Below are 26,960 nucleotides of genomic sequence, written 5' to 3' on the forward strand. Positions count from 1 at the left end.
GTATTTGCCATATTAGAAATTAAAGCCAAAAATCTGAAAATATTTGTTTATTCATTTAAAAAGTATATTTGTATGCCCTTTACATGTTAAATAACATATACTTTCCAAGGAAAAAAAAATAAAGTGAAAAGAATGATATTGTTTGACATTTTTGCAAATTTCTTCAGTGTTTGACTTAATAGGAGACAGCCAGACTCTTTTATATCTGCTTCTACACTGACTCTGTTGCAATATGACATCTTGCTAGAATTATATGGAGAAAATCTGGCCTCATGCAGATATGTAACTGAAAAATATAAAAGTGTTTTTAAAACTTTTTCAGGTAATCGCGGATATTTTTCTTTGGTACGATACCATAATTCATGTGGTAGTTATTTAAAGGTTAGTTGCAATGTAGAATCTGAAACCATATCAATGAATATTTTGTACTCTGTTATGTTAAAATTCACTGGGATATCTTGCATAGTGAATGGATTTTTAACCACACATGATATTGCAACATCACATAATAGTTAGATGGAAAATGTTTGTTTAATGAATTATGCAGACCTTTCAAATGCTGACACATTTCATTATAAAATTTTTAAATCACATTTTAAAATATCACCACTGATCTAACAAGAAAAGAACACTTTCAAGAAGTTGTCAAGCTCATGATGACAAACATAAGTTTTCAAAAATTCTAATTTTTACTTGAAAGGTTGAATGTTATCACTGGCAACTAATACTGTCAGATATTTCTCTTGAAGTGGCAGGCTCACTTTGTTCAGTTTTGAAAAAATATCTACCAAGTACACCCATCTGAATAACTATGGTGTATCCGGCAGTCACTCTTCCAAGTAAAAATGGCGTTCCATGAGAAATGTGGCTAGTTCAGCTTGAAACTCACAGAACTGCTTTCCCTCCAAGTAACCATTATAGTCATGCAGGCAGCAGAAGCATGCTATGTGTACCTCCCATTCCATCACACAGACTGTTAAAAAGCTATGTACTCAAGGGTTGAGATTTAACAAAATTAATAATTTTTACTGCTTCAATAAGGGCATTTAAAAGTGAAACTGGCCATTTTTATTGTACCTCATTGTTTTTACTGTGAGTGCACGGTGATGAAGAACAGTTATTGCTAGACAGTTTGGTGCTTGTATTAGTTTCCTGTGCCTGCTCTAACAAATTATTACAAACTAGGTGGCTTAAAACAACAGACATTTATTCTCTCACAGCTCTGGAGGTCAGAAGTCTGAAGTCAAGGTGTCAGCAAGGCTACACTCCATCTGGAGGCTCTCAGGGAGAGTCTGTTCCTTGCCTCTCCCAGCCTCTGTAGCTGCCAGCATTCCTTGGCTTGTGGCCACATCACTCCAATCTCTGCCTCTATTTTCACATGGCCTTCTCTCCTTCTGTCTGTAAAGTTTCCTTCTGTCTCCTTATAGGTATAAATGTGGTTGCATTTAGGGACCCCTCAGATGATCTAGGATTATCTCCCATCTCCTTAAATTAATCACATCTGCAAAGACCCTTTTTACAAATACAGCAACATTTACTAGGTTCCAGAGATTAGGTCCTGATATCTTTGTGGTGGGGGGTGGAGGGGTGGTTGGTGTACATTTTTCAGTCTGCTACAGTGCTATTGCTGTGATTGGTGCTAAGACACCAGCAGTTTGAGCCACTATTGCTTTTATACCATCAGTGCAGATGTCCATTCAATCAAGAAGGTAAATAATGTTTTAGAATTATTATTTAATTTGTTTTGACCTTGCATAACATGCACCCCAAACCCCTCTGCCAAAAGCAAACAAAGTTCTCAGGGAGTCCCAGGGACTTATGGACCACACTTTGGTAACTGCTGATGTCAGGGAATAGATGCTAGGTATACAAATAGAATTCTCTGCCTCAACAGCCTGGAAGGGAGGCTAGTCTTTTCCATTCCTTCAAAGTGAGCCCATTAATTTCTGAGTTCACTTTGGGGGAAATGGAAAAGGAGATGTAAGACTCACTAGTCTCAAATGATAGATAAAGCCACAGGACTACGTCACCCTTTGGAAAAGAGGTTTCCACAAGAATTCTTCACCTGGGATCCACAGAGCTCCCCACATGATGAGGATATGCATAGTTCTGGGGAGGAACCAGAGCGGGAAGGCGGAGAGCAAGAGCCAGGGCCCAACAGAGCCCAAGAGAATCAGGGATAGGAAGCCTGCAAGGGAGCACGAGAGCAACTTGGGCCGGCAAAGAGCCTTCACCACGGTCCCAGCGTTCCACAGGCCCAGCATGTTTCCGTGAGTCCTGTTCAGGCTGTTGAGAGGTCGGGGTGTCCCTCATGGCTGAGGTGGGATCAAACCAGCCCCAGAGAGAGGAGGAGGAGTCCAAGCCAGAGGAACCAGGGGGCCAGGGGGCAGGTGCAGCTACTGCGGCCACTGATTCTGCCTCTCACACCCCGAGACAGAGACGTGCAGAGTTCCTCCCTGCGCTCCACCTTCTGCTGAAGAATCAGATTACTTAGGTTATTTTCAGCTTCACCTCTCAGGGTACAAAGGTGGTGGCTCCCCGTAAATGAATTACTGTCTGCCGGGAATGAACAGTTTTTCTAGGTGTGGTAGCGAGGGCTGGGTTGGGAAATCTATCAAAGAAAGACTCATGGGGTAATCTGATCTGATATTCTGTGTGTGTGCTGCTGTGACACTGTCATTAGCTAGCAGAGGACTTTAGCAACAACATATATATATGTGAAATACCGTTCATGTACATGAACCTCTGCTCCCTCCCAAGAGGCTTTGTGTATATGTGTCCATGTAAAAGTGTTATTCATATTACAATGTATTTGTGTCCACGTAGATGTATGCATACATGTCACATTTGTATCTATGTGTCTTGCGTGTTTACCTATGACATATGTAAGCGGCGGCATGATGATGCAGTGAAAACGCCAGGACTGAAGAAGATGAGATGAACAGAAGTACACAGAGACAGATCATTTCCTTCTTTTCCTCCTTTATTCTAAAAATAATTTTATAAACAGGTAATATATGAACGTGGTTTAAAAAAATCATTAATCGCCATCAAGTAAAGTGAAAAATAAGTCTCCCATCCTCCACCCCAGAAATAATTATCACTAGTTCTTATGTATTCTTCAAGAGATATTTCATATATATGAAAAAATTGAGTATATACATACACATATAGATATATATATATTATATGTATACACATGTGTGTATATGTATCTATATCCCTTTTGAATTAGTTCTTTTAAACTGGTGAATTGCAGGGTTGGAAAAGGAAAATCTCTATCTTCTCATACCTTGTATATAAGCACAAATTCCAGAGCACATATTTGTTTGCATCTAAGATTTACACGTGTGTAGGCTTTGTGATAGAGGGCAAATTTTTTTGTTATAGAAAACTTCTGGAACCTAGAAAACTAATTTCCTTACCAGATCATCTGGTAATTAATCTTAAAAGCTCAAGACAAAAAAATTTCCCCAACTGAGACCTTTGTGCTTTCCCAGAGGCAGGTGAGAATCATTTCAGTGGAGTTGTCTGCACTTTCTGACTTGTCATCAATTCCTTAGGAGCAATCCAGTAAAGGTTTATTTAGTACATCCCTCTGTTGATTTTATAACCACTGCTGACTGCTTGGGACATAAAACTCTTGATGATTTACAAGCAGTAAGTGGGCAAGAAATTCATAAATCACATTCCATAATAAGGGTATAGGTGAATACACACAGATACACTTATTCATATCCACCTTCAGAGGAAGAGCTGTAGGTATGTCCAGAAAATATATTCGTTTTTAATTCAAAAAATTGAGAGCTCATTGATAAGAGGCCCACAGTCAATAACATCTGAGAGGTAAATTATATCAGGTAATATTTTAATGTAAAGCAAGAGGCTTTGCTCTTGTATTTCTGAAAGAGGAGACTGGTTCGTGCTTTTGAGATGTTCAAAGGAGTTTTTATGATCCCTGAAGGAAAACAAAAATTTTTTTTCTAAAATGCTTTACTGACCAAGCCAAAAATGTTGAAGATTGCCAAGGTTTCCCGATACTCTTGAAATTATTCTGCAACAGATAATTCTCAACTAAACAGTCATTTAAAGATCTCTCTCTCCTTTTTTCTAAGTCTGGTTTTAGAAAAATCCCTAATAGTATTCTAAAAGTAGGAAAAATATAAGTTTTTAATACCAGGGAAGTAGTAGGGCTTCAGGGAACTAATAGAGAAGGAGAAAAATGTTGTAAAACATATTTGTTTGGAAAGTAAAATTTAATAATTATGAATCTGCTACCATGAATAGTTTGCCAACCATCTGCCTCTCAAAATGTAGTATGAAACAGCTAGAAATTTAAGATGCAATTGGCAAAATGTAATTCTTATTTGGATTCTGATTCAAACCAAACAAAGAAGAAAAAATAAGAGAGAGTGAGATGGGGGAAAATAGGGGAAATTTGAACACTGATTAGGTATTTGATGACATTCAAAAATCATTGTAAATTTTTAAGGTATAATAATGGTGTTCTAATTCTTTCAAGTCTTTATCTTTTAAAGATACACAACAAAATATTTTAGGATGAAATTATTTGATGGCTTGAATTTGCTTTTAAAAAATCCAACTGGGGGAATTGTGAGTGGGGGGTATAAATTAAACAAGATTGGCCATGAGTAGATAATCACTGAAGCTGGATGAAAGATACATGGGGTTTCATATACAGGCATACTTAGAGACATTGTGGGCTCAGTTTCAGACCACTGCAAGAAAGCAAATAATGCAAGAAAGTGAGTCACACAAATCTTATATTTATGGGCCAGGCGTGGTGGCTCACGCCTATAATCCCAGCACTTTGGGAGCTGAGGTGGGTGGATCACTTGAGGTCAGGAGTTCAAGACGAGCCTGGCCAACATGGTGAAATCCCGTGTCTACTAAAAATACAAAAATTAGCCGGGCATGGTAGTGGGTGCCTATAATCCCAGCTACTTGGGAGGCTGAAGCATAAGAATCGTTTGAACCCAGGAGGCAGAGGTTGCAGTGAGCCAAGATTATGCCAAGCACTTCAGCCTGGGCAACAGAGCGAGACTCCATCTAAAAAACAAAAATACATTTACACTATAGTTGTCTGTTAAGGGTGCAGTAGCATTATGTCTAAAAAACAATGTGCATACCTTAATTATAAAATACTTTGTTGCTTACTGCTTAAAAATGCTAGTGATCATCTGAGCCTTCAGCAAGTCATAATCTTTTTGCTGGTGGAGGGTCTTGCCTAGATGCTGATGCCTGCTGACTAATCAGTATGGTGTTTGCTGAAGGTTAAGGTGGCTGTAGTCATTTCTTAGTAAGACAACAGTGAGGTTTGCTGCACAGTTGAACTCTTCCTTTCATGAAAGATTTCTCTGTAGCATGAGATGATGTTTGACAGCATTTTACCCACAGTAAAAGTAAACTTTCAAAATTGGAGTCAATCCTCTCAAACCCTGCTGCTGTCTTATCAACTAAGTTTATGAAATATTCTCAATTCTTTGTTGTTATATCAACGATGTTCACAGCATCTTAATCAGGAGTAGTTTCCATCTCATGGAACCATTTTCTTTGCTCATTCGTAAGAAGCAACTTCTCATTCATTCCAGTTTGATCATGAGATTGGAGCAATTCAATCACAACTTCAGGCTCCACTTCTAAATCTAGTTCTCTTGCTGTTTCTTTCATGTCTGCAGTTACTTCCTCCACTGAAGTCTTGGGCCTCTCAAAGTCATCCAAGAGGATTGGAATCAACTTCTTCCAAACACCTGTTAACGTTGCCGTTTTTACTTCCTCCTACGAATCACAAATGTTCTTAATGGTATCTAGAATGATGAATCCTTTCCAGAAGGTTTTCAATTTACTTTTCCCAGATCCATCAGAGCAATCACTATTTATGGCAGCTATAGTCTTACAAAATCCATTTCCTAAGTAATAAGACTTAAAAATAGAAATCATTCCTTTATCCATGGGCTGCAGAGTGAATGTTATCTTAGTGAGCATGAAAACAACATTAATCTGCTTGTACATCTCCCTCAGAACTCTTGGGTCAATGAGCAGTAATAGTTTTAATGAGATCCTTCTGAGCAGCAGGTGTCAACAGTGAACTTAGAATAATCAGGAAACCATGCTATAAACAGATGTGCTCTCGCGCAGGTTTGTTGTTCCATTTCTAGAGCACAGGCAGAGTAGATTTAGCATTATTCTTAAGGGCCTTGGGATTTTTTGAATGGTCAATGAGCATTGGCTTCAGCTTCAAGCCACCAACTGCTTTAGCCCCTAACTCAAGAAAGTCAGCCCGTCCTTTGAAGCTTTGAAGCCAGGCACTGACTTCTCCTCTCTAGCTGTGAAAGAACTAGATGGTCTTCCATCTAGAAGGCTGTTTTATCTACAGTGAAAATCTGTTGTTTAGCAAAGCCACCTCCATCAATGATCTTAGCCAGATCTTCTGTGTAACTTTCTGTAGCTTCTAAATCAGCACTTGCTGCTTCGCTTTGCACTTTTATGTTATGGAGATGGCTTCTTTCCTTAAACCTCATGAAGCAACCTCTGCTAGCGTCCAGCTTTTCTTCTGAAGCTTCCTTACTTCTCTCAGCCTTCATAGAATTGGAGAGAGTTTGGGCCTTGCTCTGGATTAGGCTTTGACTTAAGAGAATGTTGTAGCTGGTTTCTATCCAGACCACTCAAACTTTCTCCACATCACTAATAAGGCTGTTTCAATTTCTTATTATTCGTGTATCCACTGAAGTAGCACTTTTAATTTCCTTCATGAACATTTCTTTTGCATTCACAACTGGCTAATTATTTGGTACAAGAAACCTAGCTTTCAGCCTGGCTGGGCTTTCAACACATCTTCCTCACTAAGTTTAATTTCAAGTGAGCTTTTGATTTTGAGTGAGAGACATGTGACTCTTCCTTATACTTGAACACTTAAAGGCCATTGTAGGGTTATTAGTTGGCCTAATTTCACTATTGTTGTGTCTCAAGGAATAGGAAGGCCCAAGGAGAGGGAGAGAGTCGGGAGAATGGCCAGTGGGTGGAGCAGTCAGAGTGCACACGTTTATCAAGTAAGTTCATCATCTTATACGAGCAAGGTTGATGGTGCCCCAAAACATTTACAACAGTAACATTAAAGATCACGGATTGCAGATCACCATAACTGATATAATCACAATGAAAATGACTGAAATCTTGCAATAAATTACTAAAATGTGATGTAGACACACAAAGTGAGAACATGCCATAGGAAAAATGGCACTAAGAGACTTGCTGCACATGGGATTGCCACAAACCTTTCATCTGTAAAAAAAAAAAAAAAAAAAAAAAAAATCTGCGAAGTCCAATCAAATGAGGTCTTCCTGTATTCTTTTATGTACTCTTGTATTTGTTTGAAATTTTTTACAATGTGAAAAACAACAAAAACAGCTAACAAGCTAGAATGGTTATTCATTATGCATTTGAACATTTTTTCCTGTATTCATATCACATTTATTATTCAACAGAAACTGAGCATTGGTTGCATAAAGGGTTCTGAGTGAGACATTTCAGTAAATGCTGAGTGGTATGAGCTGCAGTCACTCCAGACAGTGCAGGCTGTGACGGGTGGGGACACTACTGATATCTAGACCACATCAGCCTCTGTGATGTGTGCTGGAGCCTCTCTCGGTAAGTAAGAAGGTGTCTACCCATTGGTTACTGTGAAGAGCTTCTGTTTAGGGGAATGGCCTCCCAGCAGTATTCAGCTCCGGTGCAATCTACTCCACTGATCTAACAGTCATCAACAGCTAATTGGAAGCTAGCAGAGGTTGCTTCATGAGGTTTAAGGAAACAAGCCATCTCCATAACACAAAAGTGCAAAGCAAAGCAGCAAGTGCTGATTTAGAAGCTGCAGCAAGTTATTCAGAAGATCTGGCAAAGATCATTGATGGAGGTGGCTACGCTAAAAAACAGATTTTCACTGTTAGTCATCTAACAGGACCGGAGAAGCCCCAGAGGTCTGAAGCTGAAAACAGAGACTCAAGGCCAGCTCTCTAGAAAAAAAAGGAGGCTTTATTTTTATGCTGTACCTAAAAAAGAAAAACTAAGGAGAGCAGTCAAAGGGCTGGTTTTGTAGCAGACAGCCATGTGATGCATTTGAAACTTACACCAGTGCCTGGCCTGCAGAGCAGAAGGGAACATGACTGGGATCTCTGGAAAGCCCTCCACCCCTAGAAGGCACTTCCCAGAGGGCAGTGAAAACAGAGCCCCCTTGCACAAGAGATCCGCCCTCCAGTGGCCCAAGAAGGAGAAAGAAAAGTCCTGAGAGCTTTGTAAAACTTCTTCCCCTTGGTGTCTGAGCCTCATTTCTCACACCTGGATGATCCCTTTCCTGCTCCATCAAAACCATCAGCTGTTATCAGTCACTCTAGCCAAAAGACCCAGCCCAAATTGCTCCCAGGAGATAACAAGTTCTTAAGAAACTCGTGGCTGGGCGCGGTGGCTCACACCTGTAATCCCAGCACTTTGAGAGGCTGAGGCAGCCAGATCACCTGAGGCTGGGAGTTTGAGACCAGCCTGACCAACGTGGAGAAGCCCTGTCCGTACTAAAAATACAAAATTAGCTGGGCGTGGTGGTGCATGCCTGTAATCCCAGCTACTCGGGAGGCTGAGGCAGGAGAATTGTTTGAACCTGGGAGGCAGAGGTTGCAGTGAGCTGATATTGCGTCATTGCACTCCAGCCTGGACAACAAGAGCGAAACTCCATCTCAAAAAAAGAAAAAAGAAAAGAAAAGAAAAGAAACTCGTTTCCTGTAATCAACAAGACCTTTTAGCTTTATTTTTAATTCTGTGTAGATTCCCCAGAGCATGCCCACCACATGGCCCCTCTGCAGGCTGAGGGTGGAGGAGAGGGGAGGAATGGCTCCCGATATTCTGGTCACTTAGCTCTGAATGTCACCAGCAAAGTGAATATTATACCTGTATATGCCCTCTGGGTCTTGCCCTAACCAGTCAATGTGCAAAATCTGATCGCAGCACCCTCTTCAGAAAAACGTTTCCATGGCTTCCCAACTGCTCTTTAAACAAAGCCTAAAATGTTTGACAAGACTGACAAGGTTGACCAGGCCCTGTGGGTTCTGGCTGGACACCAAACCTTCAGGCACCCACCTCGAGCCAGGGCTGCTTCCTCCACTGATAATCTAAGGGAGAAGAGCATAGCCAGGAGCTGCACTCCAATCAGTGTCCCCAGATCATAGTTACCCATGGTTCATCCCTGATGAGATACTGAGTGAAAGAATGATAAAAGGCAAATATCTGGACAACAAACCAGAAACTCTGTCGAGAATGTGTCCTGCTGGTCAGAGACGCAGCAAGGACCTGTTTTGAAGTCAGAGTTTAGGAGCCACCCAGTGGGCTTCCCATCAGGTTGGCCCCTGAAATTCCCAAATAAAGAAATAGAGAGCATGAGTGGTTGTCTCAAAGCAAGAAAATTGGTGGGTGTAATTTCTTGGTTACTGGAAGGCACCTCTGTCTGAGGGTTGTAGCAGCAGAAAAATAAAAAGGTTTACACAGCCTGCTGAATGCCTCATAACACTGCCTCCCACATGGGGCTCTGCCAGGCCCCTTCCTCCTGCCCTCTCCTTTTTGTCTAGGAGACAGCCACTATTCCTTTAGCTGCTAGTACAGTCTCCACAGGTCCACAGACACCGTGTGAACAGTGCTCCCTGGGATTATGCAAGGCAATGACCCTGACTTCACTTCCGAAGCAAGCCTCATGACCCTTTAATGAGTCCAAATCCCTCTTAGGGCTACAGGGCTTCTCAGTGGTGTCAGAGAATAATTAATAGATGATTAATACAGATAATGAATCCGTATCTTTCTCCCCTACTAGACTACTAGACTAGAGGCTCTGCAAGGGCAGAACCATGTATGCTGTCTTGTTGGTGAAATTTTTAAGTTATATTTCCATCTGATGGACCCAGACCAGACACAGAGTAGACGCTCAATAAATACATGTTGCACTAATGAACAAATTCCTGTTTTCTGATCCCTGACTGCTGCAGATCCTACTCCTACCTTGAGCTCTTGAAGCCATTAGCCCTGAAGCACTCTCTTTGGAAGCATTAATGACCTCTACATTAGCACTTTTCCCTCTGTCTTGGAACAGGAATTGTTGGTGCCAGAAACTAACCATTGCAACCCTCCAGGCCACCTCCCTGCATATCTGACTCCAGTCATCTCCAAGACAGACTGGCTGCCCTGCCCTCCCCAGCTGTACGTGGGGATGCCCTTTCCTAACAACATTTTCTTTTTTGAGCTACTTTTGATGTTCATTGTAGCCCAAATTTATGAACATAAAATTGTGGGGTGGGTGAGGATGGCAGGGGGTTGGGGGGAGACAGTGAGAGAAGCACTCAAGGTAAGGGTGGCATGAGGGGCCCAAAGTGTCATCTGCTGGTCAGCATGCCACTGGTGATGCTCAGTCTGGTCCTTGTCATCAAACTTCTCCAAAATCAATGGCCCTCAGCTAGGGACCAGTGTCTCAGGGATCTGCTGAACATAAAGCTAGTTTCTGTAAATGAAATCATTTTCACTTATCACCTATCATCAAACATGAAAGTGTATGTGAAAAGGTTTTGTCCCTAAGATATAACATAAATGACAACAATAATATAGCAAGCTTACTTCACTCATATCCTTGGAAAGCTATATACTTCTGATTAAAATGAGTAAAAGTTGCTCCATATACAAACGTGATGTCAAAATTTTTGTAAGAATTGCTAAATCCTGTGTCTTCCTTTAGGATGTGCCACCCTTACCTTGAGTGGCATTGCCTTTGAAGCCCAAAGCAAATATTTTCTTTTAAAACCTGATGGTTTTAAACTGTCTCTTCTGAAGTCTGTGAGTCAGTTCCAGTTGTTTATTACACAGCCAAATTCAGAGAGATTAAGGACACCAAAGTTTTTTTAATGAAGAAGATCAGTTTCTTTTAGTCATAAAGATTGTTTCTATCATATCATTCCCCAGGTATTGACATGGCAACTCTGCTCTGTCTTGCTCCACAGACCTACGGGTACTTAGTGAAGTCCTGTGTTCTGTCAGCCACTGGTCCCAGCTAGTTCATGCTTGGCACAGGCCCCAGCCTGGGGTGGACCAAGAGCCCACCCATGTACATCACACGTCAAGCTTCAACCTTGCAGAAGAGAACAGCAGCAGCCAAGGATCACTGTGACTCAGTGATCAGGGAAGGATGTATTCACAGCGTTATCCTATTATGGTCTGTTTTGTGTAATTTAGTCAGGTATCCAATACTATTCTAGCAGGAGACATGATTTATTTTATTTCATTGGTTTGATGTTTTTGTTTTGTTTTGTTTTATACCCTTTAAGTTACCCAGAGTCCTCAGAGAGGCCAGATGGCAGCTGAGTTGTTTGGTATTAGTGAGTCTGCTTTGGGGCCAAGGACAGCCACCGGGAAATCTCCAGCTGGGCCTGCTTTCTCTTCCCTGCTTCCTTCCCACCCGATTCTCACCTCTGTGGAAACTCCCAAAGTCTCAGAAGTCGTGATTTTTCTGTTGGCTGCTGGGGTTAAAATTGAGCCACCAATGCCTTCCTACAGGGAAGGGGGAGGGTGGTGGATGAAAAAGTGAAATTCCTCCTCCTGAACCTTATACAGGAGATTTCTTACCCGAGGGAATTTGAAACTGTTCCGGAGAGAATTTCCCCAGCCCAGCCTAATTTTTACCAATCTGAGAAACTGCACCTCCCACTTCCCCTTACCCCCCTTGAATGATCTCTGTCAGGCTGTCCGGGCGCTGCTGTAACTTCTGAATGTTACAACATAGAACACCACGGTTGTCAGGTAACAATGACGGAAACACTTGCTCCCTGAGCTGAGCATTGTATTATTATATCAGAATAGTCTCTAGCGAGGGAGAGAATATATTTCTTCATAAGGGGGAGGAGAGAAGCAGGCACAGGCCTCCTCTTCCAGCTGTGTCTCTTCTAGCTGGTCAGCATCAGGATTGGACCTGAAATGTGAGCAGAAAACACAGGCACATTATGGTCCAAAGCATCATTCACAGAACCAAGGCTCCCATCGTGGGCAACAGGCTAAGAAGAGATTCACAGTCTCCCAACACCTTATTCATGGACCAAACAGCCACAGATCATGACGGAGATGGCTAGAAGGAGTGCATTCCCCCAGTAGACACACCATACCTGTGATTTCCACCATCCGCGAAAGAAGGGCAGCCCTCATCAACCACAAATGCAGAGTTATCTTGAGGGTAGATGGTATAGTATTGAGGAGGACTTGACATGGCAGCTGCTGCCCCTCCAGAGGTTATGAGGCTGCAGGGGCTCACCACAGACTGCAGGTAGCTGGTATTTATCCCCAGAGGCTCTGGAGAACCATAAGGAGGAGGGATGTACTGCACCACAGTGGCCCCATGGAAGGTGATGGGTTGGTTGATACCAGTGAAGACAAATGATGGTCCTCCTGGTGTCTGTTCCGAGTCCGGGACCCTTTCCTCGCTTTCTTTGCACAACTGGCAGGAGAGCATTTTGAACTTGCACACGGCAATCAGGATGAATGTCACCCCAACTGACAGCAGGACGGGCCCAAGGAGCTGGGTCCATTCAAAGTGGGAGACACCTTGGTATTTGATCCAGCCCATGACAGTGAATGTGATCCCCACCAGTCCCAGAAAGATGCCTGAGAAGAGCAAGGTGGCCCCCGCCTTGTCGTCATCGGACACCTGGATGTCAGCCGTGCTGGGTGTGTAAGGAGTGACGGAGAACACATTGACAGGGAAGTCCTCCAAGCGGCCGCTGCCCTGCTCCATTGCTCCTTGTGGGCTCACCCTGCTTCTTAGAGTGGAGAGGATTGTGAGAGGCAAGGAATCACAGGTCCAAATTAGTTATAGAAGAACTTAGGGCTTGTGCTTAACAGGGTGTAACACACAGAGGGCTGGACCTTGTTTAGAAGAATAAAGGTCTGAGAAATGAAGCCTGAAGTTTTCTCATGTATTGTCAACAAGTGGAGGTCTCTGTTTTGCAAGTCAATGACAAGCTGTCTCTCTAATTCGCATTCATTCATTCACACATTCAAAAATTAACTTATTGAGCCCATCTTTCTTTTTCTTTTCTTTTCTTTTTTTTCTTTCTTTTTTTTTTTTTTTTTAGAGTGTGGGTCTCACTCTGTCACCCAGCTGGAATGCAGTGGCACAATGATAGCTCACTGCAGCCTCAACCTCCTGGGTCAAGCGATTCTCCCACCTCATCCTCTCCAGTAGCCAGGACTACAGGCACACATCACAATGCTCAGCTAATTTTTAAAATTTTTTGTAGAGATAGGGTCTCATTGTGTTGACAAGGCTGGTCTCAAACTCCTGGACACAAGTGATCCTCCTGCCTTGGCCCCAGGAGTTACTCTTCTATAGCAATTTAAGACACTGCCATAAGACCCTGTTTTTGTCCTACCCAACACAGGTTTGTAGAAATGGCAGAGCTCCCTCAAGGGTCTCCAGCAGTGAATGGGGCCCTTGATATATCCACACATGCACAGGAGTCTAACCTGATTTTCCTAGTGGTTCAGCTCATTAGGAATAGACAGACACCTATTTCTTGACTGCATGTGTATTCCTATCTACTTCACGAACCCCTAGCTGTGATGATACTGAAACTTTAATAACAGTTCTCAAAAAGCCCTGCGATGCTGTTCTTTTCTGGCCAGCCCCACATGCCTTTTGCTTTCTGCATTTGGGGAGTAATTCCAGCCTTGGGAGAGGAGCAACATCATAGGAAACCTTTTTATGCACTGCCAGGGGTTGAATAAGCATCAGATATGACCTGGCTCACTGGGACACATGCTTCGGACCCTCCCTCCATGGTGGCCACACAGTTCCTGGTCTTTGAGGTGAAACAACCAGCTGTGTTTTGGAGCCTACTATGTTTTGCAACCAAACCCAAGTTGATGTAGAGAAGATCGTTTAATTTTGAATAACATTATCTGTCGTTCATGACTGCAAAACTTCCAAACAGCCCCGTGAGTTTCTTCCTCCACCGATTAATAACTGTAGCCTTCTTTCCTTCCTAGACAGATTTTATCCAAGCAGATGCTCTCTGCAGTAGTTAAATATTATATTAGCTCTCTTTTGCAGAATTGAGAGGGCTGCCGTCTTGCCCTAAGGCAGGGCTTCCTAAACTTCCCTTGACAAAGAAATCACACGGGCCACTTTTTTGAAGGACAAAATGTGAGCTCCCATTTCAGACCAACAGACCAAATATCCAAGGGAAGGACCTCAGGTGATTCATCATCAAGAAATCTTAGGAAACGCAACCCCATGTTAACCTTAAATGCTTCTAGGAGACCAAAGGACTTTTTTCCCCATGAAAATGCCTCTCCCCGCTACAGTACAAGGCTTGTAATCTCCTACTTCACTGCCAAACAGATGGGAAAGCAAGCAGGTGACCCCTGAGGTATCTTCCTGGATGTGCCTTGGAGCAGCAAGGCTGGAGTGGGGTTGCTATAGGAACAGACTGTCCTTTTTCCCACTGAGCCAGATCAGAGATCCAGGAAAGCCAGATTTTCTCTTTAACTATAAATTTCTGGTAAGTTAGCCTGACATTATTTTCAGGTTCTTAACTCCTAAGTTAACAGTCAAAACAATCCCTGACATTTAGAAAAAAGCTAGGATCTCAAAATTGTCTTCTAAATCACTCAATTTATGTTTTCCATTTGCTTTTAGCTATATCCACTGAGAATAACTGGAAAGCCTGAGAGAGTAGAGGAAACAGATCACCCTCCTTTAGACAGCTCACGAATGCAAACTGGAACTGCTTTCAGAGCAGAAAGATCAGAAAGTTCTCTAATTACATTTTCAAAGTGAGTTTGACTCAGCTACTTCTTCCAAAAGCCCCACCTCTGTCTAGATGGTAAATAGCAATTTTTTTTAAAGCTAACCAACTGAATTCAATAGCATATTAAAAGGACTATATGCCATGACCAAGTGGAAGGCAAGGCTGGTTCAACATACAAAAATCAATCTATGTAATGCAGTATATTCACAGAATGAAGGGGAAAAATACCATACATGATCATCTCAATTGATGAGTGAAGGGGAAACATTTATTGAATACTTACTATGTACCAGGTGTAATTCTATACATTTAATATAGGTGACATAATTTCATTCCTTTAACAACCAGGTTACAGTCAAGAAAACTATGCTGATTATTAAGCTATGGTGACTCAGCTCCAAACCCACCTTTCTAAACTTCTCTTTGTCTCAGACTCTGCAAAGCACACTTTCCTTTCCCAGGCTGCTCCAGTTAGGCTCTGCCAATAGGGGGTGCTACAGGGAGACTTCCAGGTGGGAGGAAGGAGAAGGCACTTAGCAGTTTCTATTTTGCTTGCTGTTACTGTCAGTGTCACTCCAACAACAGTTCTTCATCCTGGCAGTAACAGTTCCAGTTTCCAGAACCCTCCTCCTGCCCTCCAATCAGCCTCGCTGTGCCCCTTCAGGGAAACCAACACCAGCCACTCTTCTTTGTCCAAGCTCCTGAGATACCAGCATTAGCCAAGTGACATTTTCTACTCAGAGAGCTGGATCCCAGGTCCACAAGGGCCGTTATCCAAGCTTCTGCTTTCTAATATAAGCCCAACCTCTTCCTTTTATTCCCCCAGCGTGTTTTCACTAAGTGGCCTTCGTGTTTATTTTTTGCCTTTTCAATCCTCCAGTATCTGTTAAACTAATTTCCTATATCAAATTCTCTCTATTAAAATAACTGGTATGGTTTCTGTTTCCCTAAGTGATTCTGACTGATATGTCATATTCACAGTGGGGTTAGGAAACACACCTGTGAAGATGGGATTCTGGAATTGATTTGGTCATATTCTTGGCCTCACATACAATGCTGAGTCCTCATCAATGAAACATGGGATATTAGTAGATCATGGCATGAAGTGGCATCAAAACTAATAAAAATAGCACCTGTAGTAGGCTGTGATAAATTGCCTATTGGGGCAAATGCCTTGGAGACCAACTGGCTGCTACACTTAATCACTATGACAATAATGATGGACTGCAAGTTCTGTGGGATGGAGATGGCCACTTCAGAATGCCCTGCAATACTTATAAAAAGAAAAGTAACAAGCTCAGGTCTTTAAATTCAGCTCAGGTCACAGTTAGAGAACCAGAGAGTTTCTGTGGTGGTCCTAAAAGAAACTTGTATCCTATATTTACAGGGCTGACATCACCAAAAGTCAACAAAATTTAAATAGATATCTTTCTATATAGCTATACATCTGTGGAGGCTACAGCCACTCCATCTTAGGGCTAACCCGCCTTGTTGACTTCTGTCTAACTCTTTCCAGGAATGCCTTTAAAATGTCTGTTTTGGAAGGGGAACATCACACAACGGGGCCTGTTGTGGGGTGGGGGGAAGGGGGAGGGATAGCATTTGGAGATATACCTAATGTTAAGTGACGAGTTACTGGGTGCAGCACACCAATATGGCACATGTATACATATGTAACTAACCTGCACGTTGTGCACATGAACCCTAAAACTTAAAGTATAATTAAAAAAAGTCTGTTTTATCTACTGTTCCTTGCATGAGAGCATGTACTTACTGTAAACCCTGCCCTTAGATCAAAACAACTTTAATGTTATAGTACTTACCATAAATCCTGACCTTAAGCAATTGTTCTACACATCCCTTGTGAAGCATACATACCCTTTCCCTGAGGCATGTAAGCTCTGGGTCTGGTGAGTAAAGGTACAGGATCCACCATCTTGTCTCATGGCTTCCAGGAACATGGCCTCTGTTCTTAAGTCCCTATTAAATGTTCCTTTCTGAGAAACTGGATTTGTCAGCCTCTTTCCTCAGCCTCTCAGCTTCCTCGGCCTTTGAGGATAGGTTTGCATAGACCTTCTTACCATGGAACAGTATCTGTATCTACATGCGATTGGTTCAGTTTCTCTGGAGAGCCCTAATAGGCAATGATACTTAAAGTATCTGTGATAAGTAGTGATGCTGTACAGAGTAATCATAGATAAAACCACAGCACAGGCCTCCAGGGTTTTAGAGAAAATCCATGCCGCCTCTGCAAGCAGCTATTCTCCTTTTGAGACACAGCTCATGATTCTTTACTGGGCCCTGGCTAATAGGCCCTGCATCACCCTGGGACACTGAATGACCCCTGAGCTGCCAATCATGACCTGAGCATATCTGACCCACACAACTGTAAGTTTGAGCATGCACAGCAGTGATTCATTATCAAGTAAAAATGGTATTTAAAAACTTGGACATGAGCAGGTCTAGAATTATAAGTAACTACATAAACAGGTGGTTCAGAGCCTTACACTTACTCTTACTGTGTGGCGTCTTCTCCTACAATCCAAACCTATGGCCTAGTAGGGAGCTCTTCCCAGCTAGATGACCGAGGAGAAAAAATCTTAGGTCTTGTGTATACATTATTCTGCACAACAGTGGACTGCTGAAGCATTATGATACCCATCAGGAGTGTCCCTGAAGGATGCTAGAAATAGGGTAGGATGGAAATCCTAGCGAGCAGAACTTCAAGCAAGACATTTGATTGTCCATGTTGTCTCAGCTGAGAGATGGCCAACAATACAATCGACCTTGGTTCATAGGCAGAGGTGAATGGTGTTCCAGGTTTCGAGGACTCAGAAAGAACGAGATTGGAATGTGAGTAACAGGAAGTATGGTGAACAAGTATAAGGATATCTCAAAGTGGGCACAGAGTGTAAAGATAGTTGTGTTCCCTGTGAACACTCACCCAAGGGCATCCACTGCAAAGGAGGCTCTACCAGTCAGGTGAACAAGCTGGTGTATTCTGTGGATATCAGTCAGTCTTTTCCCCCAGACATCAGAGTGTTTCCTTGATGAGCCCATGTACACAGGATGCAGGCTACCATGATGAAAGGGATGAAGACAATGCATGAGCTTAAAACTGGTAGCTAATCTGGCTACTATCACTGTTGAGTACCTAACCTACCAAAAGCAGAGACCAATGCTGAGCCCTCAGTGTGGCACTATCCCCTGAAGATCACAGCCAAGTATCTGATGGCAGCTGGATCATGGTGGACTCCCAGGAGGGGCAGCAATTTGTCCTTACTCAACTAAACACATATTCTGGGTTATGGATTTGCCCTCCCTGACTTTAATACTTCTACCAGCATCATCATAGATGATGTACAGAATGCCTTATTTACCATGATGGTATTCTGCAAAACGTTACTCCTGATCAAAGAACTTAGTTCACAGCAAAAGAAGTACAGCAATGATCCTATGCTCATGAAATTCATTGCTATAACTACATCCGCTATCATCCAGAAGCAGCTAGCCCAATAGAATGGTAGAATGGCTTACTGAAGGTTCAGTTATAGCACCAGTAAGGAGATATCACCCTGATTAGATAACATCTTGGGTAGGTTCCCTAGAAAGAGACACTGAGGGGGTCACTTGAATGCCACAGATTTGTTGGAGAATGCTCTAGGAAACAATGCCTAATGGGGGTGAGGGTAGCCAAATTGCACAAAGGGAAAAGTTGAACTATGATGCAGTTGCAACATAGGCTTCAGCTGAATGCTTAGGTCTTCCTGGAGCTTGAAAGCTGCTTCAGAATTGTTCCAAATTGAGGTTAAGGTGCCAGGCCTTTGTATTCCAGTATCAACCAGTCACTGAATGCAGGTTGCCACCAAGAGGGGGACACAATCTTGGTCAAGGCGGCCTCCTTTCCTGCTGAGGAAAATGCCCAGAGAGGAGTGTAGTATGAACCGTCAGCAGGCAACACTTCTGGTAGTTGGGGGAATAAATGCCTCAGTCTTAAGGTGGATCTGAGCAGTGTTCCACAGCATCCGCCATAGATGTCATTTCATCTCCAGGATGCAGTACGTGCTTTAAACCAGCAAGCAATATACAGCATTGCTTCTTTCATTGTCAGAATAAACGGGTCTAGAAATTAAGGAGAGAAAGTAGGAGTGACTCCTCTCAGTATCACACCTGATAATCTACTCATACTATTTTTTCTGACTGTCTTTCAACTTTGACCGGGGAGATCTTAGTCTTACTGTTGTGTACCAAGGGACACAACAATAGAAAAGTGACACTGCCACTTGGCCATTCTGAGCTTCTCATGACCCTGAACCAGCAAGCAAAGAAGGGGTTGCTTTCCTGGCCAGGATACTTGCTCTTTATTACCAAGAGGAAACTGGGATGCTACAACATCATGGGAGCAGAAAGGACTATGTTTAGAACACAGGGACTCTCTGGGACCTCTCTTCATATTTTTATGCCCAATAATAAAAGTTAAATTGTAATGACCGACACACAGGACCATTGTGGATTCAGATTCTTCCAAAAAGAAAGTTTGGGTCAATCCACCAGGTAAAGAACTGATCAACTGAGGCCTTGATGAGGGCAAAGGAAACAGGGACTAAGTAGTGGAAGAAAAGAGTTACAAATATCAACTAGGGACTCATGGCCAATTGCAGGAATAAACATGGTAGCAGCTCTACATAGCTTCTTCCTTAATTGTTATGCGTATATTTATTTGTTTATACAAATCAATTTCTTTTTCTGCCTTTCCACTTTCCCCTTACTATTCTAGATAAATATTGTTGTCTGTGGTTAACTTTACAATTTAGTCTTTATCCAGATGGGATTGTGGCCAAATTTGAGAAGAAAGAACATTGCCCAGAGGTGAATGCATGAATGATTCTTGGAAGTTTGTATCTCCCATTTCAAGGAGAGGATGAGGGCATCTTTATTTGGACACCAGTTTCATCTTTTATGCAAAGCACAAAGTGGTGTTTGTTTGTGGATACAAGTGCAAATAATGTATAGAGGGCTGTGTGTGGGTGCTGAGTAGCCAAAGGGGTAGATGGTGGTAGTTAACAAGCTATTGTCCCTCAGGTCCAAATCCATCCTTCTCTACTGTGTTTTGTAGTGATGGGGCTGGAACTCCACAAGCCGCATTTCACTCTGGCTTGCTATCAGGCATTGCCACAGGAGGTATTAGAGGGAGGCTACAAGGTAGAAGGAGGGAGAAAGGATTTGCTGTTTTCTGTTTTGCTTGTTATTTCTGTTATTTCACCTAGCAATGCTTCTTGTTGTAGTCAAAATTGGATCCAGTTTCCAGTCTGTCCCCATATCCCCACTCTCATTGTACCCTTCAGAGGTACTAGCACCAGCTGGACAGTGCCGTCCTGAGAGGTCTGGGTCCCAGCCCTAGGGGTCTCTCCCCCAAGCTCTAAGCCCTGATACCCTAAATGCTTTGCATTGATTCCTCAGCCCTAGAAGTGGTAACTTCTTCCTATTACATCAATGTTTCTCTTTTGTCTTTTCAATCTTCTACTATCTGTTTAACCAATTCCCCAGATTAATTTATCCATTAAAAATCACTGCTGTGTTTCTGTTTTCATGAATGGATTCTATCTGAAGCAGAAATGGAGGGAAAATTAGAGAGTGGCAGAGCTGAAATGGAACCCAGGTGGCATATTAGAGTCTCCTTGTGGCTTCATTCTCTAAAAATGATTGGTGGCTCCTGTGCTGTTCCTGTCAGATGTATGACGTTTCTGAAGACACTGTCTAATTATTTTTCAGATTGCTGGGGATCAGAGTTGATAACCCACCAGTAGTCTGAATTTTTGTGTTTTATCTTAAAAGCCCTTTGAATTTTTCATTCCCCTCCCTGCTATATGGGGATTCTTTTTATTTTTTTAAATATTAAAATGATTTACTGCCAAGCAAAATAAAAAGGTGAGTTTCCTACCTGTTTCAATGAAGTAATATTTTCTACATTATAACAATTTGTGGTACTTGTTAGAAATGCAGATTTTCAGCACTGTTGGCAATGAGTGAATCAAAAACCCTGGATGTGAGGCACATAGATCTGAACTTATATTATAAGCTCCTCAGATGATTCTTAGGCAGATTGAAGAGTGAGAACCACTAGGGTAGTGGTGAGGTGTTATTGCATTAAATATAATAGACTTGGGAATATACAGACTTGGGAAATTTGTCTAATGGCCAATTTCTCTATGCCTGATATCTCAACACTTCTGGGAGCAAATGTCCCATTAAAGGAAGTAGTTTTGCCCTGCTTTGATAGCTACTTCAGGCTAATAACAGGAAAGGTGGCAATGAGATGGTATGGCCAGGGACCAAGAAATACCCAAATCCTGCCACCCACCCTTCCACCCCCCATGACTTCCCCATGGGAGACAGAGGCACAGAAGCACAGAACAAATTTACTGCTATAGGGCTTGAGCTGTAGAGAACCCCCTATGCACAGAACTCAGGTAAACTTGGCTAGAGCGCATGGCCAAGGCTGGAGGCCTCCCCTAAACTTGAACCTGACCTCAAAGAAGCATAGGAAAAGTGATAACCAGAGAGGGTCAGGGCATGCAGACCCTCTGAGGACAGAGATATGTGGAGGAGAATGAGAGATGACATAAAAGATGATTGGGTCTCCTTCTACCTGCCAAAAGGCTCAGCCATCTTACTGCAGCAGCCACATGAAAGAAGGAAGTAGAAAGGAGCTCCATTTAAGCAAGTGCCCTTCTCAATCACAATGCTACACCCATGTGTAAACATAGTCCAATTAATCTAGAACCTAAGCAAGGAGATTCATAACTACTCCTTCCAGAGAAAAGCATCAGATAGAAGACTACACCATCCAGGAATTTCTTTGGTGAAAAAAAAAGAAGAATTCTTTTAAAACTAATGCCAAACTTTTTACCAGTACAGTATAATTAAATGGTCTCAAATGGCTGATAGTTTCAGTGGTCAAGTAAGGCTCTTCCTTTAATTCTCAAACTTCATTTTTATTGTTAGGATGTCACATATAATAAAAACATATGGTTTTCCCTTGTAATTGTTGCTTCAGAATATGTAGCATAGAAACTTGAAAAACATTTGTCAACTAAGCCAACTTTGTGAGCAACCTTTGTTATTAAGGTGAGCTATTAATTCATTTGCTTTATCCAGAATTTTACCCTTTGTACTGGGTGGAACATACCTTCTTTGAAAAATGAAAATAATAGGCCGGGTGTGGTGGCTCATGCCTGTAATCCTAGCACTTTGGGAGGCCAAGGTGGGCAGATCACTTGAGGCCAGGAGTTCAAGACCAGCCCGGCCAACATAGTGAAACCCTGTCTCTACTAAAAAAATTAAAAATAAAAATTAGCCAGGCATGGTGGCACGTGCCTGTAGTCCCAGCTACTCGGGAGGCTGAGGCAGGAGAACCGCTTGAATCCGGGAGATAGACGTTGCAGTGAGCCGAGATCTCCCGCTGCACTCCAACTTGGGCAACAGGTTGAGACTTTGTCTCAAAAAAAAAAAAAGAAGAAGAAGAAAGAAAAGAAAGAAAGAAAGAGAGAGAGAGAGAGAGAAAGAAAAGAAAGAGAAAGAAAGAAAGAGAAAAATAATAATTTACATTATTCACAACTTCTCAGAAAAAATGTAGAAAATAATAATTCAACCCTGAATTCAGAAAATCTGGCTGATAAGTTTTCAAAGTTATTAATATTTTTTTCTTTGGGGTCCAAGACAAAGAAAATTATTTTAATTTGTTGAGAACACATATATTCAATGTGCTATTCCCTTTTTAACAAAGCTTCCTGCTACTTAATTCCCTTAGGTAAGGAAATCCAGAGGCCAATTCTTTGTGGTGGTGTTCTCAATGGATGCAGTGGCTACTGAAGAAACCTCAGGACCCATCTTATTGAACTGTCTGTAGCAGTTATTTTATCTGATCAAGCTCTGGCCACGTCTTCACAGGCATTATCAATGGGAGTTGTCTCCCTTAGGGCTTCCCTGGCTCTGCTCCTTGGTCTCCAATTGCAGCAAATAAAAAGAACTGACTGAATCAGAGATTAAATGACATGTCTTAAGATGCAGTTCACAATGACAAATGAAAACTGGTCAACTAGGCCAGGTGTGGTGGCTCACACCTGTAATCCCAGCAGTTTGGGAGGCTGAAGTGAGTGGATCACCTGAGGATGGGAGTTCAAGAACCAGCCTGGCCAACATGGTGAAACCCCGTCTCTACTAAAAATACAAAAATTAGCCAGCCATGGTGGCATGCCCCTGTAATCCCAGCTACTCGGGAGGCTGAGGCAGGGTATTCACTTGAACCCGGAAGGAGGAAGATGCAGTGAACCGAGATCACTTCACTGCACTCCAGCTTGGGCAGCAAAGTGAGACTCGGTCTCAAAAAAAAAAAGAAAAAGAAAACTTGTCAACTAAAATTAAATACTTTTTTAAAAATTTAAGTTAATGAATTGGTCCTTTAGCAAATTAGTCTTTAAGCAAATTGACCTAGATTCATTTTGCATAAATAGAACAAAGACCTGTAAAATGGCTACATCACTTATGTCTGTGCTTTTATCAAAATGTTCAAAATTAATTTTTCTGGAGGTTGGCAATATTTACTCAAATTTAAATTTTAATCTCTCACTAATTATTTATATGTGGCTTTTTAGCACATTTAGATTTTTTTAAATAAGAGCACCCTTTTTGGTTTAGACTGCCTCTTTTGACCTAAGTTTTTCTTCAGCCATGTCTAGAAAGCAGTGCCACCTTCTTCCAAAGCATTTGTGACACTAACCTTTCAGGAAATTGCAGGAAACGTTTCATTTGCTAGATGGACTGTGGTTTATAATTAGGAAGGACTGTGCTTCTTACTAACACTTTGTATATCTACTTCCAGATTTTTTTTTTCTTGTGCAGGTTCACACATCTCATAAAAATGGAATCTCATTAAACTTGATTTTTCTGGCCCAGTGCAGTGGCTCACATCTGTAATCCCAGCACTTTGGGAGGCCGAGGCAGGCAGATCACTTGAGGTCATGAGTTCGAGACCACCCTGGCCAACATGGTGAAACCCCGTCTCCACTAAAAATACAGAAAAATTAGCCAGGTGTGGTGCTGGGTGCCTGTAATCCCAGATACTTAGGAGTCTGAGGCAGGAGAATTGCTTGAACCCAGGAGGTGGAGGCTACAGTAAGCCAAGATCGCACCACTGCACTCCAGCCCGGGCAACCCAGCGAGACTCTGTCTGAAAAAACAAAACAAAACAAAAAAGTTATTTTTCTTCAACTCACCTTTTTACCTAGTAGCTCATGTCATCTTTTCCAAATCCATACAATTTTAGTTTTTAATATTTTGACAAGAATGAGTGATGCAATTATAGCTGGAAGTTTCTCAAACAAGCATTACAAAGATATCAAATAGATATCAAAGTTTAAGCTCATTTTCTTCTCCACAATAAAATCCATAATTTGAATAAGAATCTAGGGTAAACCATTTTTAAAACTATGAATGCATTGTTTTGGCAAGTCTCTGGGAAAACAGCCTTAAATCTCAATGCGGAGAGTATAACTTGACACAACCTCTTTTTGGGGGGCTTGGCAATATTTACTAAAATTCAAAATGCACATACAATAGAATTAAAGAAGCTACAAATATCTTCTAAGAATGTAACCTATACACTTACAATAGACACCTTACAAAAGGATACTTTAGCAGAATAGACAATGAATCACTATCTGTACTAACAAAGTACAGGGATGGGGAGCCCTACATGTCCATCAATAGTGGACTGGCTAAATAACTTATGGTGGTAAAACATAAGGTTCTCTCCCACTGTTAAAGAGCAAGTCAGCTCTACACGCACAGGTATGGAATAATCTCTAAGATGTGTTATTTGTTGAAAAAGAAAGCAGAGTGAGTACTGTAGTGTGCTTATTATGCCATTATTTGCAAGGGGAAAGATATATACATCATTGAATGTCTGTGCATAAAATATCATTGAAAGAATACGAAATAAATATGACAAAAGAACTGAGAGGGTGTTCCAGTTATCTATTGCTATATAACAATCCACTCACAATTTTGTGGCTTAAAACAGTTACGTGGCTTGGCTGAGTTTTGTCAGACAGTCAGCAAGGGCTGCCAGCATCTAGAAGCTCACCTGAGTGAGACGTCAAGATGGTTCACTCATGTGACTGACAGCTGATGCTAGGACCATCGCTGCTCATCAACCAGAGCACTCACCTGTGTCTTTCCATGTGGTTTCTCCCAGCCAGGGGACTGGGTTTCAAGAGGAAGTGTCTTAGGAGCAAGTGCTCCTGGGGTCCCAGGTGGAAGCTGTGAGGCGTCTTATGACCTGACTTTGGAAGTCCCAAAATATCACTCTCATTTCATTCTATTGCTCAAGCAAGTCACTAAACCAACCCAGATACAAAGGGAAGGGAATTCGATTCTTCCTTTTTATGGTTGGAATGTCAAGGTCACATTGCAGAAGAACACTTGGGAGAGGAAATATTACTGCCTTTCTCTTTGGAAGATACAATCTTCTGCAGAGGGAGATTTACTTTTCACTGTTCAGTCTGTGATACTGCTTGAATTTTCATCCATGTGAACATCCAAATATAGTCCAAGATTTTAGATCAACCATGTTTATATACCCATTTACTTGTGGCTGGTTAGTAACCTCGTCCTTCTTTACTGGCAAGTTTTCAGAGTCCCCAGGTGGTAACACTGTCACAATCATCAATAATGGCAGGTTCTGAATTTTTTTGAGTTTCTTACATATTTTCACTGGTTTTCAGACTTAGACATCAAGCTTCCTGTTTTTAACCACCAATCCACATTCCCAGTTAAAAATTGTAATTTTGAAATGATTATAGTTTAAAAAGATGAATAAAGAATGACAGTATAACCACAAAAACAGAGTTTTCAGAGGTTATCAGAGACCTGCGGTGGGAAGTGAAACTAAGCATGGTCATACAGTTCTGAACAAATCATTTGATTGAACACATTGTGGCTGGAAGTAAATTGCTTTGTGGAAGCTGTGTGTGTGTGATTAAACGTGTTTTTTCAAAAGTTTGGTAAAGTGGCAAACCCATGTTTCAAAGATCTGTCTGCTCGTGCTGTGATCCTGCAGGGTAATCTATTGGCCATATTCACTTGGATCAGATTACAGACAGAACACTACCAGGTTCTCTGATAACAAAAAAGCACCAAAATATTTCAACAACTTACAGCACATAAAAAGCAAAATAAAACACAACAAAGCCACAAGCTTGGGTGACGTGGAAAAACAGGAACCTGCATGTTTTACTTGCAAATACATGTCTCAAAACCCTTCAAGATTTCCAAAATTCAAAAGAATGTCTTCCCAAACATTTAGGTAAAAATGGCACCATGTGGCCTCCCCTACGCTGGTGCACCACAGAAGGTAGGGGTTCAGGAAAGGGGTGTTGGGGAGAAAAGAGAGAAGCCACAGGAAGGGACCTGGACATTCTTCTCTGCACTGTAGGACCCTGTCAGTGGCCACCATTACCTGGCAATCCTGAGATGATCAACAAAATCAGAAAAGGTCTGGATGACAAAATCAGGCTCCAGAGGAAGGTGGTTCATGGGTCCATGTGGATGTGAGAGGAACATAGGGTCAGGATGCATAGTCTGCTGGGAAGCCTTCTGAGAAATCCAGGTGCTAGACGTGTCCTGGTGTCCAGCACAAGGCGGGAACATCCTCTGTGGTATTCCTCCAGTCATTAGGGCTAGATCAGTAAAAGTAGGCAGATGTCATGGCAAGGGGTGACTAGGGTCAGAAAGCCGCACCCTGTGCAGCTCTGTACCTTCAGAGGGCCACAGTTGCAGACCTGCAGGGAGTAGCAATGAGGATGGGGTGACCTATGCCACTTGACCCCACCTCCTCAAGGACATGCGGCAAGAGTATCCATGCACAGTAAGGACCTGGATGGAGCAGACGTAGAATGGATTCTCTACTTAAATGAGCATCAGGTGTCTATAAGTCATTTAGGGGGAATATTTGGGGGAAATCTCAATTATAGGAATTATCTACTCACTCGTTATATTTACTTGAATTGTGTTGGACCATGGCAGCCTCAAGGTTATATTCAACTTTTACAATAAAAT

General features: G+C 42.0%; 1 protein-coding gene across 1 annotated transcript; it reads right to left on the bottom strand.

The window, feature by feature from the left end:
- Positions 1 to 10,926: 10,926 nt before the first annotated feature.
- TMEM174 (transmembrane protein 174) lies at positions 10,927 to 12,875 on the bottom strand. Its single transcript, XM_055254435.2, has 2 exons — positions 12,201 to 12,875; positions 10,927 to 12,010 (listed from the first exon to the last, which is right to left on the bottom strand). The coding sequence occupies exons 1-2, from the start codon at positions 12,824 to 12,826 to the stop codon at positions 11,905 to 11,907; spliced, it is 732 nt and encodes a 243-aa protein (XP_055110410.1). The 5' UTR covers positions 12,827 to 12,875; the 3' UTR covers positions 10,927 to 11,904.
- Between the last annotated feature and the right edge of the window lie 14,085 nt (positions 12,876 to 26,960).

The sequence above is a fragment of the Symphalangus syndactylus genome, chromosome 18 (genome assembly GCF_028878055.3).
Source record: "Symphalangus syndactylus isolate Jambi chromosome 18, NHGRI_mSymSyn1-v2.1_pri, whole genome shotgun sequence".
Classification (NCBI taxonomy): Eukaryota; Metazoa; Chordata; class Mammalia; order Primates; family Hylobatidae; genus Symphalangus; species Symphalangus syndactylus.

What these genes read in the sequence shown, in the direction of transcription:
- TMEM174 (XM_055254435.2), bottom strand. Translation starts at nt 12,826, where the DNA reads ATGGAGCAGGGCAGCGGCCGCTTGGAGGACTTCCCTGTCAATGTGTTC. An exon ending in GCGGATGGTGGAAATCACAG is followed by an intron (nt 12,011 to 12,200) that starts GTATGGTGTGTC and finishes CTCACATTTCAG; the next exon opens with GTCCAATCCTGATGCTGACC.